This window comes from Acinonyx jubatus, chromosome X (genome assembly GCF_027475565.1).
Source record: "Acinonyx jubatus isolate Ajub_Pintada_27869175 chromosome X, VMU_Ajub_asm_v1.0, whole genome shotgun sequence".
NCBI lineage: Eukaryota > Metazoa > Chordata > Mammalia > Carnivora > Felidae > Acinonyx > Acinonyx jubatus.
Window position 1 is genome coordinate 105,953,431 of NC_069389.1, and position 17,649 is coordinate 105,971,079.

Here is a 17,649-nt window from a genome sequence, read left to right on the forward strand (position 1 = left end):
CCATGGCTTGCATACACGTTCATATAAAGAAAACAATAGGTTCATTAAATACGTCTTCTCAAACAGTGTCTGCTCCCTGCTTCTCATGCTTGCCAATATTCTGATCTAACCCCTTGCTAGGATGCTTCCCTCCTCCTCCTTCCCGGTTAGGAAATATTGACCTAATGTGTCACACAGAGAATGAGCCGTAAAGGGTGTCACCCTTTAAGTGACTTAAACGGATTCTGTATTGCTTCTAGAATTCAACTCCTCCTACTGCCTTCCCTGTCACTGAAAAGAAGTTGCGTGTACAGTATGCCCACGTGCAATAATATTTCATTACCTGTAGCGGAAACTGGAGCCCTTGCTGCAGAGTAGGGTTCTGGGCTTTGATTTGGGCTCTTCAGAAAGTCTGAAAAAAGCATGGTACTCCACACAAGTCTTCCAGAAAGCCTTGCAGGCATCTCGGCTGGCCATGGTGAACTCCAAGGTGTCCTTGCACAACACCTGTATAAACCAATTTCCATTAAGCGGAACACCCTTCATGACTATCAAAGAACTTCAAATCCCAATGCTATCCAAACCATCGGTCCGAGGGCCCGTGCAGCTTCCGATTTTCCACTCGGCTCCCTACAGGCTTCACACCTACTAAAAGCAAATGATTGGCCACCTTCCGAGGAATGGACAGGGCCACTGCTCAAAAACAGAGCCTTCTCTAAGAAGCCCATCTCGCTTTGCAGCCCCCTCACCTCAAACGGTTGTTTACCCACCCACCCCACTTCTCTGCCAGGAACCTTTTTATGAAGTTGTAAATTAGGTTAAAATGAACATCAAAGGACATCCTTTCAAGGTGACAAGAAGTTATAAATGACCAACAGGAAACGGGGTGGGGGGGAGGGGATTTCCTTACAGATGGTAGGCTTTATAGGATGATTACACGTGTGGGAGTCTTTTTTAACATATCAGCTAGAAACACTGTCCTCTCTATGCTGCCTTGTTCGACAATGCTCTGTATTGCTCACTTAGCATATTCTAATCTGCTTTAGGGGAGCTTAGCCTTCCAGACCTAAAGTTCAAGTTTCCTCCATCCTCCGACCCACTATATACCCGCCTTTGCCCACGCATGCATGCAGCCCTATTTTCTGCTGACCCCCCCCCCACCTCCTTTTGTTCATTCTCAGGTTCCTGCATGCAGCCCTGGGACACTCCACAAGCCTCACACTGGGTACAGTCTCCTGAAGTGCTCAAACAAACACTTTTACGTAAGGCTAAGATCCAGAGGATGCAGCCCAAGCTACTGAATCTTCTGTAGGTCAAAACATGAGTTGATACACATTTTTCATTTCCTTTATGGTCACAAAAGGACATCCTTTGTAGCATCGTTGTCTCACCCCGAACAATGCGGCCTTGACCGGCAATTCCTTCTTTTGCTTAATCTACACCCAAAGCTCCCTACGTCTTGCTTTGGCAAATAGGTGTTCAATTATTTGGCATGTAGTAGGTGTTCAGTTATTTTTTGTTTAATGAAGAGGCATGAAAATACTTTATAAAATGGGGCAGATAACATCAAATAAATATGTCCATAGTCCTAGATCTGTTCACTTCCATTTGACTTCTCAAATCCCTGGGAAAAAAATGTTTTTTTAAGGAGACTTGTCTTTCATTCCAGCCACCCCATTTTCCTACTACTTTATTCGTTCTGAACTGTCAATAGGATTTCTTGGTGTTCTGCCTTGAGTAGAAATATGACTAACGCTCTGGTTTATTTATGTAGAGGCAAAAGAGGGAGTACATCACCCCCCAGGGCCAGCCAGCTTTCACCACCCACATTCAAACAATTTGCTGAAACAACCAAGAAATCCCAAGTGAACCAAAAGTAGAAGAATTTATTATAAAGCTACTTACCAAAATGTTGGAATGAAGTTTGATGAGAAAATGCTTTCTCTTAAAACTCAACTTGCGGATTTTAGCCCAGTTGAAAGTATTGATCTTTGTATTTCCCTATAATGAAACACATGGCAGACTTCAAGGTGAATGGCAGCAAAAGCTGGTTTGGAAGACAATGAGAACCTGCTAGAAAATGCACTTCTGTGCATGGGACCATCCTTGATCTATCTCTTGCACATACTGATCCTGCTGTACTAGGCAGAGGCTATGGGCCGCAGAAGGCATTCCAGGTGGGACACAGGGCCGTTCCGAAATGCCAGCAAGAAGGGGTACACCTGGGAAAGGTTTCCAGCCAGGATGGGGAGATCACAGTAGAAAAGGATTACTGCAATAGCTTCTCTAATCTCGCCCCTTCCTACGTTTTCACATTCAACTGCCACTCCATTTACTCAAACACCTTCGATAGCTCCTCACTACATGCATCATCAAGTCTAAACACTTTTGGCTGGGTTTTCCTGCCTCGACTATATTGAATATTCAGCCTTCTATCCCACTGATCCTAGAAAACAGTGTTCCATCCAACTCTGTACCTTCCCTCCCAGAGAGAGGGCTCCTCATTCTCCTTACCTAGAATTGCTTTCCCCATAGCCAAGCTTTCTTGCCAGTCTGGTAGCACCCGCGCTAAAGCGTTCTGTATAACTATGACAGCCTACACCCATTTCTAACTCCTCTTAACTCCCTTGGCTATAGTGGACTTCCCAAACCATTTAGGTCTTTTAGTTGGTTAGTTGGTTGGTTGGTTGGCTGATCTGTCGGTTAGCCGGTATTTGTTTGCCCACATGCTCCAAAAATCAAAGGTATACAGAAATATAGACATTGAGAAACCTTGCTCCTATCACCATCACTCCTATCTCTGTCCCTCTGTACCTATCTATCCATTCTCTATAGATAACCACATTTATTAGTTTGTTGTGTATACTTGCACAACTTCAAATAAATATGATAAATTAGGTTTTGATTACTTACTGGCTGCTATTGATCACTATTGCTCTGGTCTCTCAAAATAAATTGTGAGTATCTTAATTATAGGAGCCACAGGTCACGCTTAACGTTAGTTTCTTGATTATGTCATCCTTTACCCTTCTCGGGGCCTTTGTCTGTGTGCCCTTTGTCTGGAACCCCATCCCTCACCTGCCAGCCCTCACTTCGATCTGGACAACTTCCTCAGGTCTTAGCTTAAATGTTCAATTCCTTTCCCATGTGTTATCATAGCATCCCACACTTCTTCAAGCACAAGTACATCGTATCTGTTTAAAATTATTTGTTTAGGGGTGTTTGGGTGGCTCAGCCAGTTAAGCAGCTGACTCTTGGTTTTGGCTCGGGTCATGATCTGACGATTCATGAATCAATCCCCACACTTGGGATTCTCTCTCTCTCCCTCTCTCTCTGCTCCTCCCCTGCTCATGCTCATGCTCATGTCAAAAACAAATAAACTTAAAAAATAATAACAAATAAAATTACTTGTTTCATTGTCGGTCTTCCCCCTATTAGAATGCAAGGTCCATGAAGTCAGGATAATTCCTGCTCACCTCTGTACCTCTAGCGTCTGCATAGGGTGGATGTACGATAACTATACTGACAGAAGATTGAATGAATAGATTGCTGCCCAACTCGGTAAAAATACTCAAACCCATTGAATTGAACAATTAAAACAGATGAATTTTATGGCATGCAAATTATATCTCAGTAAAGCTGGTTTTGTTTAAAAAAGAAAATAATAATACAATGAATGAAGAACACGTAGGAAGTACTCAGTACACAAGTATTCTTTGACTGGATTTGGGGTAGGACAAAATAGACCAGCTACACCGTTTCACACTGTCCACAGAAGTATTCACACTGGAGGAGGTCACAACTAACATGATGGCTTTGCTCCTCTGCCCTCCCCCATTTTTTCCCATGCAGGAGGAAATGGTGAGGATCGGGGCTTAGAGTGGAGTGGGTAAACAGGCATGCCTGTGACCCATTGGGTCTTTTGCCCACGAGTGTGATTCTCATGCCCCAAAGTTTACAACCAGAAAAATGAGAAGGCCAAGATTCTTTTAGCTGAGTCTGTACCTGACTCTTTGTGACTTACTTCAGTACTCTAATTTGGTCCTGGAGATCACTGGGCCTGAGCTCATCCCTTCCTCTCTCACAAGTGATTTATTCCCAAACCTGCCCAGCTATCTGCCTATCATCTTTTTAATACTTATTTATTTTTGAAAGGAGACACAGAGAGAGAGCATGAGCAAGGGAGGAGCAGAGAGAGAAGGAGAGAGAAAATCCCAAGCAGGCTCTGTGCTGTCAGCGCAGAGCCAGACGCGGGGCTCAAACTCATAAACCACTAGATGAATCAATAGTCAGATGCTTAACTGACTGAGCTACCCAGCCACCCTTCTACCTATCATTTTGGAAGGTGAGGCAAGTGCTCTTGAACCTTAACCTGTATCTAAATTCATTGAATGTTCACACATGTGAGGAGACTTAATGGACTGGTCAGGTTCCTTGGAGTGAGGATTCATGATGATAGAGGACCAGAGAGGCCTGAGTTGGTTTCTAACCTGAAAAACAACGTCCTGGGAAAATAATGAACCAGTAAACAGAAGCAACTGCTGGCACACTGGGCTCTAATTGCCTAGCAGCCGACGGTGGGCATCTCCAGTGAAACCAGTAACTGAATGAGAACACCACATTTTGGACCCTTTGGGTTGTTTCTGGTGCATCCGGATAAGGTGAGTGCACTCCGCATCACAGCCTAAGCTTTTAAGATGCCCAAATCCATAATGTGTGAGTTCCTGTGAGTCAAAACAGTCAGTTACAGACCATAAATGGAGGCAAAGCACATCAAGGGGAGAAGACTTACCCAAGACACTGGCAAGTGTCCCCTCCCTTTCTGACGGGTGGTAATACTGAGAGGTGAGGTCACCTCAGGAATGGACACCCACGCTTGTGCCAACGTAACCCCCAAAGCCTCAGGACTTTCAAGGAAAGAGTTGGTACCCGTAACACCACTACTCCCATGTGAGCAACAGCCAGGTGGATCTGCATCCCTTCGCCATCACTGGCGGGGTGAGGCCTGATGCCGTACATATCCAGCTTCCTTGCTATATCCAGTAGCAGAATGTCCGATTCAGCTGGGCTCCTGCCGCTGCAAAGGGAAAGAATTTACGAGCCTAATAAATGCGGCAAGAATGACACCTCCACCCTAAGGGCTCCAAGAGGAGCTCAGTGTTTTCTCGAGCTCGAAGCTTCTCTGACTTAAGGACTTGCTTTTTTTTTTTTTTTTTCATGTTTATTTACTTTTGAGAGAGAGAGAGAGAGCACAAGCAGGGGAGGGGCAGGGAGACGGGGAGACACAGAACCCGAAACAGGCTTCAGGCTCCGAGCTGTCAGCACAGAGCTTGACGCGGGGCTCAAACCCACAAACCGTGAGATCAGGACCTGAGCCAAAGTCGGATGCTTAAGCGACTGAGCCCCACAGGCGCCCTAGGACTTGCTTTTAAGAGCCTGTCCCCAGCGTCAGCATGCCCACTAGCAGAAGCAGGTGCCAGATGAAGTACTTACACGTGCTTCTGATGAAAGTGCATGATCTTGCTCTCTAAACAGTCTTGGTTCGGTAAGTATCGGGTTTGTGCCAGATGTTTCTTATCTGTTTCTTCATGAAAGTCTCCCAGTTCTGCTGCACGACAGAAAAGTGACATTTTTCACATTAGCATTGAGGAGTTAAGCAGTGGAGCACCTGGCAGATGCTCTGACCTGCCCCAAACAGCCCCTTCTTCGCAGCCAGTATGCCCTAGGCCCCACACCCCATGATTTATGTATCTTTATATTTTAGTTCACGGTGGAATGAACTGGGTCTTTCTCAAATCAGAAGCAGTGGCTTGCTATGAAGTCTTAGTATAGTAAATCACAGACACGGTGTAGGTCTTCAAGGCTCCAGGATCACAGGTGAGTATTTCATTAGTTTCTTCTTCCACATTCTGTTTGTGATCTCTTCTTCTTCTCATCAGTTCCTGTTACGGTTTGAGTTGTGTGTGCCCCACAAACACTCTCAAATTCATATGTGGAGGTTCTAAACACCAGTACCTCACACTGTGACTGTATTTAGAGATAGGACCTACAAAGAGGGGATTAAATTGAAATGAGTCAGCAAGGGGGCACCTGGGTGGCTCCGTTGGTTGAGCGTCTGACTTCAGCTCAGGTCATGATCTCACAGTCCGTGAGTTCAAGCTCTGTGCTGACGGCTCAGAGCCTGGAGCCTGCTTCGGATTCTGTGTCTCCCTCTCTCTCTGCCCCTCCCCTGCTCATGCTCTGTATCTCTCTATCTCAAAAATAAATAAAAACATTTAAAAATAAAATAAAACAAAAAAATAAAATGAGTCAGCAGGGTGGGCCCTTATCCAATCTGACTAGTGTCCTTATAAGAAGAGGAAATTCGAACACACAGATACCAGGAATGCAAGTGCACGGAAGAAAGACCAGGTGAGGATACATCCAGAGGACAACAATCTGCAATCCAAGCAGAGAAGACTCAGAAGAAACCAAAGCTGTCCACACTTCAGCCTTGGATTCCTAGTCTCCAGAAGTGTGAGAAAATACATTTCTGTCATTTAAACCACCTAGTCTCTGTTATTTTGCTATAGCAACCCTAGCAAAGTAATACAGGCCCCTAACCTCGCTCTACCTTGATCGTACATTATCCAAAAAGGAGCATATAAATGCCAAGTACAATGCCAGCCAGTCACAGCTATTCATCACTCTGTACACTGGGAAGTGAGTAAAACCCTAGCTATCTGGAATCCCTAGGAAATGAATCATTCTGGAAATTATTCTGGCTTTTCCAAAGCCAGTTTACCCCTGATCATAATCTACTTTTTTCTAGATGTCTCCAGTTTATTGTTTTAAACATCTGTCAGCACAATGCCTACAAAGGTCATTGAGGTGTACAGGATTATCTGCCCCTACAGTTAATGGATTGGAAATGTTTTGATTTTTGAATTACCGTGTCTTCTTTATCATTTTTACACCTCTCCCTCTCTGTCAGATTGATATGAATCACTTCCTGGTCACTGACTTCCCTTGAAGAGGTCTCCACTTGGTTGTAACTATGACTTCTAAGTGGGAACCTAGATATCCAAACCTGTTAGCGTTTTATGAATTGGAAGAGTAAATGGATTCTCCATGGAATCCTGTGGTGCTTGCCTATTGACTAAAATACATGGACACGGGACACTGATTTTGAGTGCTGGAAACTTATTTTGCCTTTTCTCTTGATTTTCTTTTGTTTCTTAATTTTTAAAGTTTATTTATTTATTTTGAGGGGGAGGGTCAGAGACAGAGGGAGAGGGAGAATCCCAAGCAGGCTCCGCATTGTCAAGGAGCCAGACACGGGGCTCGAACCCACCAATCATGAGATCATGAGGTGAGCCGAAATTAAGAGTTTTATGTTTAACCAATTGAGCCACCCAGGTGTCTCTTGACTTTCTATTACATTTTAGACAGGTGACATGCTCATTGAGATATAGGTGTATGTTTTTTAAAAGTCACATTATAGTGAAAATCCTCATATAACAAGCTTTCTTAAGAAAAAAAAAGACCAAATAAATGGCTATTTTATTTATTTTTTGCCAAAATTGATAACTGTACAAATCTCTTTAAAACAGAATCAGGCCCATATGATTTCACTGATTAATTCTATCAAATATTCAAAGAAGATATAAAGACCAATTCTTCACAAACTTTTCCAGAAAATAGAAGATATAATACTTACCAACCCATTCTATGAGGCCAGTATTACTCTGATACCAAAACTGTGATGGACAAAGCCATCATAAGAAAACTACAGACCAATATACCTCATGAATACAGTGGCAAAAATCCTCAACAAAATACTAGTAAACTGAATCTGGCAACATATGAAAATGATTACTCATCATGACCCAGTGGGATGTATCCCAGGATTGCAAGATCAGTTCAACATATGAAGATTAATTAATATAATATACTATGTCAATAGAATAAAGGACAAAAAAAAACATTTATCATTTCAGAAGATTCAGAAAAGCTCTGGGCAAAACCCAACACCATTTCATGATTTTAAAAAGTTCAACAAACAAGGAATAGAAGGCAGCTTCTTCGACCTGATAAAAGTTATCTATGAAAAACCAATAGCTAGCATCATAATCATACTAAATGATGAGAAACTGAATGCTTTTCCCTATGACCAGAAACAAGACAAGGACATCTGTTCTTGCCAGTTATATATCCAACATTGTACTGGTGGTTCTAGTCAGTGCAATGAAGCAACAAGAAAAAATATAAACAATTTGCACTGAAAAATAAGAGATAAAATTGTCTTTACTGGGGCGCCTGGTGGCTCAGTCAGTTAGGTGTCTGACTCTTGATTTCGGCTCAGGTCATGACCTCTGGGTCATGAGTTCAAGCCCTGCATTGGACTCTGTGCTGACAGTGCAGAGCCTGCTTGGGATTCTCTCTCTCCCTCTCTCTCTGCCCCTCCTCCGCTCATGTGCGCTCTCTCTCTCTCTCTCTCTCTTAAATAAATAAACATTAAAAAATTTGTCTTTACTTGTAGTCAATGTGGTCAGGTGTGTAGAAAATCCTAGGGAATCCACGAAAAACTCTAGAAGTAATATAGGAGTTCATCAACGTAGAAAAATGGATCAATGTACAAAAAACACTTGTATTCACATATACTAGTAATGAACAATCCAAAATGAAACCAAGAAAATTCCATTTATGGCATCTAAAAACCCAAAATGCTTAGGAATAAATTTTACCCAAAGATGTAGAAGGCTTGTATACTGAAGATTATAAAACATTGCTAAGAGAAATTTTTAACAGATCTATATAAATGGAGAGACATTTTGTGTTCATGCATTATAAAACTCAATTTGTTAAGATGGTAATTCTGCCAAAATTGATTTATAAATTCAATTAAATTCCCACCACAATTTTTTGTAGAAATTGATAGATGATCTTAAAACTTACATGGAAATGCACAGGATGTAAAATAAGCAAAACTATTTTGAAAAAGAACAAAGTTGGAGGATATACATTTCTCTATTTCAAAACTTAATACAAAGCTACAATAAATAAGATAGTGTAATAATGCCATAAGGACATATAGATCAATGGAACATAGTTAAGAATCTAGAAGTAAACCCTTACATTAATGGTCAATAGGTTTTTAAAAAGATAAGACAATTCAATAGGGAAATGATAGTTTTTTTCAACAAATAGGGAAAATGGACATCTACACGAAAAAAAAAAATGAAGTCAGATCCCTACTTCACAACATACACCATACAAGCATACAAAACAACAACTCAAAATGGGTCATATAACTAAATCTAAGAGGCAAACCTCTAAAAGTTCTAGAAGAAAACGTAGGAGAAAATGTCTGTGACCTTAGGTTACACAAAGAGTTTTTAGATACAACATCAAAAGCATGATTCGCTAAAACATACTAAGAAAGGGAATTCTGCCAAAATTAAAAACTGTTCCACTCCAAAAACCAGAAGAAAAAAAAACTCAATGCACCAAGTTGGGGGGAAATTTTTCAGTTACATATCTCATAAATGATTTTTAATCAGAATATATAGAAATCTGGGGCACCTGGCTGGCTGAGTCAGATCAGTGTGTGACTCTTGATCTTGGGGTCTGAGTTTGAGCCCCATTTAGACATTATTAAAAAAACCCAATATATATATATATATATATATATTCAGTAGGAAGACAACAATCCATTTCAAAATGGGCCAAAGATTTGAAAGGCATTTTACCAACAAAAACATAGGAATTGTTAATAAGCAAAGGAGAAGGTGTTCCACATCATTAGTCACTAGGAACATGCTAATTATAATTGCAACAAGATAGCTCTTCATACCCACTAGAATGGCCACAAGAATAATAAGAATAAATAAGAATAAATAAAATGGAAAACAGTTCAGCAGCTTCTTAAAATTTTAAACATATATTTACCTTAAGATGAGGTAATTACCCTTCTAGAAATCTATTCAAGAGATATGAGAATATGTCCAAACAAAAATTGTACATGAATGTTCATAACATTATTTATATGAGCTAAACTGGAAACAATCCAAATGTCCACAATCAAGTACATAGATAAACAAAATGTTGGGGTGCCTGGGCGGCTTAGTCAGTTAAGCATCTGACTCTTGATTTTGCTTTTTGTTTTGTTTTGGTTTTTTTTTTAATTTTTTTAACGTTTTATTTATTTTTGAGACAGGGAGAGACAGAGCATGAATGGGGGAGGGTCAGAGAGAGGGAGACACAGAATCTGATACAGGCTCCAGGCTCTGAGCTGTCAGCACAGAGCCCAACGCGGGGCTCGAACTCACGGACCGCGAGATCATGACCTGAGCCAAAGTCGGCCACTTAACTGACTGAGCCACCCAGGCGCCCCTGACTCTTGATTTTGGCTCAGGTCATGATCCCAGGGTTGTGAGATGGAACCCTGCGTTGGGCTCTGTGCTGTGTGGAGCCTGCTTGGGATTCTCCCCCTGCCTGCTCTCTCACAAATTAAACAAAATGTGGTATGTCCACAAAATGGAATACTACTCAGCAAAAGAAAAGAATAAACTGCTGCGATTCATCCTAGAACTTGCACAAATTTCAAAAATATTATGTTGAATGAAACAAAGCCAGATGTAAACGACCACATATTTTATCATTCTGACTGAAATGTCTAGAAAGGGCAAATCTATAGAAACAGAAAGTAAGTTAGTAGTTGCTGGGGCTGAGCATGGGGACAGGGAGTGACTGCAAATGGGCACGAGAGGTCTCTTGTGTGATGGGAATGTTCTAAAACTGGATTGAGGTAATGGTTGCATAACTTTGTAAATTTACTAAATATTGGTGAGTTGTAGTCTGAAAAAGGGTGCATTTTATGATAAGTAAATTATACCTCAATAGAGCTGTTTTTAAACACACACACACACACACACACACACACACACACACACACACCCCAATCTTTCCGTCTATTAAGCACAAGAGCCTATGTTGACCCTAGGAAAACACAAGAACACAAAGACTGCTGGTTTTTCATTCCATGCAAGACTATGAAAATCTAGGAAGAGACCTACAACATACAAATGAGTAAATATCATCAGTAAAAGAAGGTAGCAAATGTTATGAGAACACCCCTGTTACCAGGCTGGCCCAAAGTACCACCATCTCTCTCTACTGCAATAGCCTCTTCTCTGGTCTCCCTACTTCTCCCATTCCCTCACAGGGTCTCTTTTCACCCCGGAAGCCAACATGGTCCTGTTAAATCCTAATTCAGATCATTTCACTCCTCTGCTTAAAACGCTTCAATGGCTTGCCGTCTCATTTAGAGTAATCTTCTATGTCTTTAATACGCTTTTAAGACCCTCCACAATTACTCTCTCCCCTTCTCCCTCAGTTCCATCCAGCCACAAAGCCTGCTTAACATTTCTTCAACACCCATGGCACACTCCCCCCTCGGGCCCTTTGCACAGGATGTTCTCTCTGCCTGGAACACCCTTCCACCAGATTTCTGCAAGGCTTGCTCTCTTACCTCCTCCATGTCTTTGTTCAACTGTCATGTTCACAGTGAAGTCTAACTTGACTACCTTACTGAAAAATTCAGTACCCACCCCCGGAATTCCCCAGCTGCCTTCCATACTTTATTTTCTCCAATGCACTTATCTCCTTCTAATACATTATATATTTCCTTATTTTGGTTATTGTCTAATTGCCCTCCACTGCCAAAATGTGAGCTCCACAAGAGCAAGGGTTTGTGTCTGTTTAGTTCACTGCCGTGTTCCCCATGCCTATAATAGTACCTGGCATGGGGCAGGTACTCAGTAAGTGTTTCTGGAATGAATGACAAAGAAGAGTTACTAAAAGCGTTCACAAAAGGGATGTGTAGGAGAGACTTAAGCAGATGAGAAGTCAGAATGTGGAGATTGTTGAATGCCTAGAACATAAATATGGAATGAATGAATAAATGAATAAATGAGCAAATGAACGAGCAGTCTTGTGATGTTCTACACGCTGCCTTAGCATCCAGTGAAATAGTCCAACCTATGGATTGTGCAGAGCTGACTCATCGAAACTTTAGCTTTTTCTCTATGGAAAGAACTTGTATTGACAAAATATCCTCTGGAAAAGCTGAAGTCCTCTGTGCTATGCCTGAAATGGCCACTAGGGAATGCCCAAATCCATAATGCTAAAGTATCCAGGATGCAATTGGGCTCCCCAACAATCATGTGGGGGCCCCAGTCATTCACAGGCTGATAACGAAAAAGGGGAAGTCTTCCAACATTGGTTCATCTATCTGCCTTACCTGGTGCCCACCAAGCCAAACATTCAAAGCCCATCAATATGACATGTAGTTTTCAGCCACCCCTCCTCGATACACCCTATGTGTGAGCTGTACTTGAGCTACATCTCTGTATATATGACTTCTTGGCCCAGCACAATTTTCTTTTTTATGCTGTCTTCTCTGCCTATCACTGCCTATCTGATTCCTATGTGTCCCTTTAAAGACCAGCACAAAAGCCACCTCCTCCAGAAGCCCTTCCTGATTACTACTGCTCTCACTGCCCAGTGCTTTCCTGATATCCTGGGGCTGTGGTCACCTGCCCCAGTCAGCAGTCCCTTGGTAAACACTGATTTAGACACTGCCCCTATCGAAGCACTTCATTCTGGAGTTCCCAGTGAAATCAGAAATCTACCAGCTCGGGACTGTCAGGAAGGTCAAGGGATACAGGTCAAAAATGAAGTCGAGAAACAAGACAGAATACAATGTCATGATTCTGCAAAAGTGGTAAAGAACAGCCTATTCTTGGAAGGCTTCTCTAGAAGAGAAAGAAAGTCCACTGGCCATATAAGAAGAAATACAGTCTCCAGTTGCCTCGACCCCACCCACCCTCAGGGCTGCAGGAGAAGCCTGGCCTGCCCAGCTTTCCCCCCTCCCAAGCTGGCTCCCACTGTTCCCCTGGTCTCCTTTTCCCTGCCTTCATTATTCAGCCTAGTCCAACTACTTGGCTGCTAGCAAATGGGAGCTCTAATAGATGCCTGGGGCCTTTTTCCCTTTTAGCCTCTTTCCACCTGCTGTACTCTGTGCTTTGTTCTCCAGACTCATGATAAAGAGCAACACAAAAATCCCATCAAACATGACAATGTGCTGCAGAAAGCACGTACCAGAAATGTATCCTGGGGCAAGCGCAGAGAGTGGAGCCTGCCTGGCAAAACCCATGTCTGGACAGATTAGTCCAAACCCGCTCCTGGACAGCAAGCCCCAGGCGGGGGTAGGGCGGTGGGGAGGGTAGGAGGGCCGGAGGTTACGCCATGATAGAAAAAAAAATCAGCATTTACTCTTAATCTATATAGCCATCTTGTGAGAATGTATTCTCGTCACTACTATAAAGAGTCGGAAACTCAGGCACAGACAAGTGAGGGGACGACAACAGCTAGGTCGTAGTAGAGACTGGATTGGAATCCAAAGCTGAACGACTACAGTGACTAGCCTCTTTCTCCTGGACCATGCTGATTCTACATATATCTTATCCAGCCTTCCTCTCCTCTGTAAGTCCTAACACAGGATGGACACGCTGGGCGTGCTCGGCTCCTTTGCTCGGTTCCCTATCCGGTCGATTGGCGCCGAAACCGACATTTGCTACTTACATTGTAGGATGTGAGATACCATCAACGCTGTAGAGTTGTCACTGCATGGAAGCCTTCCTAGAGCCAAATCCTTCTTTATTTGAAGAGTAAAAAGATACCTGGAAGAAGTTGGGGGGGAAGAAAATCTCTTAAGAAACAAGAACAAGAAAGAAGCATTTCCCTTCTCCCAGATCCCAGATGTTTCAAGAAAGAGACGGGGCCCCCAGTCAGCAAGATGCCTTTTGGGGATGGTGAGTAATGCATAGGCTTTGCTTCAGCCCCAAACCAGTACCAGACCACAACTCGGCTGATCCAGCATTTTGGCAGGCCTCACAGCCATTAGGAATCACCCCAGCTAAATCCTCCCGCCAACTTGAGGGAGTTGGCCAATCATCCTCCAGTGGTTTCTGCCACGTAGCAAAGCCACATAGCCAGCCAGAGACAAAGGGAGATTCAGCAAGAACAAGCCCACTGGGGAGGCTCTGTTTACTAAATGCTATCAGAGCACTCACTATCAAAACAACTTAGATTGGGAGAGCAGGAATGATCACCCCATTTTACAATTACAGAAAGGCAGAGGTTAGGTGATTTGGGCAAGGTCATTTTGCCCAAAGATAGTGAAACTGGCCAGAAGTCAGGTCACCCACAGAATTTATGCCTCCTCCTATCCAAAATATTGTGTTTCAGAAATCGAGGACTTGAGGTCATGCTTTACTCGGACTACCTTCTCTGTATCATCAGAGACCAGCCCAGCACTTTGCACAGAGCACGTAGGAAATTCCTATGTTCTGAAAGGAATGAACCCAGTGTGCTCTTTTTTTCCCACCGACATGCTCATCAGGGACCCATAAAGTACAGATTGGTGTCCAGAGTTCTGCCAAGGAGATAGCATTTGGTCCCACGCTTTTAAGCTGTTACCAAAGGAGAATCAAGTTTTGAAAAGATATGGAAAAAGAAGATTCTATCATTGACTGCTTTCTTCCATGGTCCAAATTTGGTTCCAATATTTGATTTTATACACTGAAAAACACATTGAGTATGTACTGTGGGCATTTCCCAATGTAGGATGTAACTTTCTAAATAAAGTTTTATCTGGACTTCTTTATTTAAATCAATTAAGCCTTGAAGGCAATGTGGTAAATCAAAATTAATTGCAGGGGATAGATAAAAATCTAGATTAGAACAAGCAGGTAAAATTAGTAGGTGATTATTCAATTTATAAACGCATTCATCATTGTAATACTTCAAATTATGAGCTCCCCTAATAGGCTAGAAATGATTCAATTAGAAAATTTATATTTGCATACCACTCTCAGAAACTCATGGATTGGCCCCAAACAAGGCATCCTTGTGAATTTAACTATAGTGAAGTATCTTAAATGGCCCACCAGAAAAAATAAAGGAAGTCTAACATTTGCCATTGCCTGCTCTCAAATAGAGATGTAAATGAGAATTAATAAGCCTCAATCGCTGAAGGGAAAGTGAATTTCTTTTTGCTCCTAGCAAAAAGGAAAAGGAAACTTCTTGTCATTTGACACGTTCCTTGCTACTAAGAGGGCAGCTGCCTGCTACAAATACCAAATCCTCGCTCTGAACAGCTGATGAATCATTTATCATCACATTGATTTTCTCAATCTTTCTCTTTTGGAGGGTGGAGGAGTTTATCTCCATTAAAATTGGTCACAGTGTGAGACTCAACTGAAATGGGTTAGCAAATGCAAACTGATATAGATACCAAGATATCAGGTTATCTGGGAAAGTGGGCTACAACTCACAAATATGGAAGAGAGAAGGTGTGAGGGAGTGACAGACTTGTGAAAAGTGACGTCTGCAGAGACCCCGCAGCATACAAGTCCTCCTGTACAAAAGGGGTGAAGAAGAACTGGCCTTGAGCTGTGTTGGGAGGTGTGGGAGGTGGGGGAAAACTCGGCCAAATCACTCAAAGCTCCCAGGACCTGTTTTCTCCTCTGTAAACTAGGAGAGCTGGGCCAGATTATCTCAAATATCCATGCTAGGGTAAGATTCTAGAGCCTGGCAAGCACAGTAGGGTTTGGGGCAGCATTATGTTGACAATGCATTTTTGAAGTAGGTTTACATTGTCATTTTGAAGGGTATTGTATCTAAGTATAAATAGACTTTTTAAGCAAAATCAGTCAGTCAGAGAAAGACAAATATCATATGACTTCACTCATATGAGGACTTTAAGATACGAAATAGATGAACTTAAGGGAAGGGAAGCAAAAATAATATAAAAACAGGGAGGGGGACAAAAACATAAGAGACTTAAATATGGAGAACAAACAGAGGGTTACTGGAGGGGTTGTGGGAGGGGGTTGGGCTAAATGGATAAGGGGCACTAAGGAATCTACTCCTGAAATCACTGTTGCACTAGATGCTAACTAACTTGGATATAAACTTAAAAAATAACTTAAATAAAAAAATTTTTTAAATAGATTTTTTTAAACGTTTTATACTTGTAAATTTTATTTTTATACACATAAAAGATTTTGTCTCAAATTATGAATAATGTGTAATTATAAATGACTGTTAAAATTACATAAAATTATGAATAATTTATACTTATTAAAGAATTGTAATAATTATCAATGATGTCCATTATATATTATAATTTATTAAAATCATTTTTTAGACTTTTTATTTTTTTACTCTTTCAATGTTTTATAAGTATGTGTCGTCATCACTTTCTACTCATAGGATGCACACACACACCCGCAGGTTTTCATAGCTGGTATATTCGTGCCGTCAAGCTGCCTTCCAGCTGGAGCACAGATGCGATGAAGGCAAGCAGTCCTGTTGTTGTAGCAGCTAAAGGCAGAACCCCTACATGGGCACCCAGGCTGGCTGCCGTGCTAGAAGGCCACACCTCCTCCCTGAAATCCCCACCCTTTGGAAGACTAACACTTTGGGGACCAGCCAGGCCCTCCTTCTCCTCAGCTCCTCACCATCTCCCAGAGAGTGACTGAGAGCGAAGCTTGCCAAAGAAGGCTAGAAGCCCATCCCCTGATAAATGGAGAATAATGAGTCTTAGGTAACATCATGCAGCCGACCCACAGGTAAGTACTCTACCTTGTAAGCTCTTCTCGAAGATGTCCGGGGTCCACTGGGAAAAATTTCACCATAAATTTGAAAACAACCTCCTTAGGATCTTAAAACACAATTATCTCCATAAGTTTTATTTAAATGTCCATCACAACAGTTACAGGTATTTACACGCATGTGCACACACACATACACACATACACACTTCCCTCTCTCTTCTCCCCTCTTCTCCCCATCACTGCTTCCCTCAGACTTTTCTTTTAAATTTCAATTTTCCACATTTCTAGGATGGTGCTATTTCTGGATCGTGTCTTTATGTGGATAGCAATCGGGAAAGTTTCCCTGTCCCTCTTTCTACCCTCTCTCCCTTTGAGTTTCTTTTTGTAAACATGTGCCTCTTTCTGGGCCCTACTGTGTCCTCTATGATGCGTCCCAGTTAGAAAATATATATACCACTTGCCTCTTTGGGATTCTGCGCTCCTGGCTGAGAGAAAGGCCCAGCTTTAGAAGCAGGTATTTATCATCTGACTCAAGGTTCTCATAAAAGGAACTAGAGGTGAGTGTATGTATGGAGTGGTGCCTCTTTGTTGCTTAAAATCGACATTAAGAAAACACATCTAGGGGTGCCTGAGTGACTCAGTCAGTTAAGCATCCAACTTCGGCTCAGGTCATGGTCTCATGATTCATGGGTTCGAGCCCGGCATCAGGCTCTGTGCGGAGGATTCGCTCTCTCACTTTCTCTCTGCCCCTCCCCAACTCATGTGCATGTGCCCTCTCTCTTTCTCTCTCTCAAAATAAATAAACTTAAAAAAGAGAAAACACATTACTTGTCTTCACCCCTACTTGCATTTGAAAAAAAAAAAGAAACTCTTTGCATCAAAAGCAAATATTGGTGGAGTGCCTATTATAGGCCAAGCGTTGCACCAGGCAGGTGCCGGGAATGAAAAGACAATGAAGTACTCATAGTCTGGGAGGATGGGCAGCAGCACAGACTAAGGTCAGTGT

At 42.2% G+C, this 17,649-nt stretch overlaps 1 protein-coding gene across 2 annotated transcripts in view; it reads right to left on the reverse strand.

The window, feature by feature from the left end:
• FRMD7 (FERM domain containing 7) overlaps window positions 1-17,649 on the reverse strand; it is a 54,290-nt gene that overhangs the window by 7,141 nt on the left and 29,500 nt on the right. For both annotated transcript variants that reach the window (XM_027054408.2, XM_053201697.1), the window contains exons 4-9: window positions 16,672-16,750; window positions 13,606-13,703; window positions 5,473-5,587; window positions 4,909-5,056; window positions 1,885-1,980; window positions 323-486 (exon numbers count right to left, since the gene is read on the reverse strand). In XM_027054408.2, the coding sequence (XP_026910209.1) occupies window positions 323-486; window positions 1,885-1,980; window positions 4,909-5,056; window positions 5,473-5,587; window positions 13,606-13,703; window positions 16,672-16,750 (700 nt within the window). The remainder of the gene's footprint in view (window positions 1-322; window positions 487-1,884; window positions 1,981-4,908; window positions 5,057-5,472; window positions 5,588-13,605; window positions 13,704-16,671; window positions 16,751-17,649) is intronic.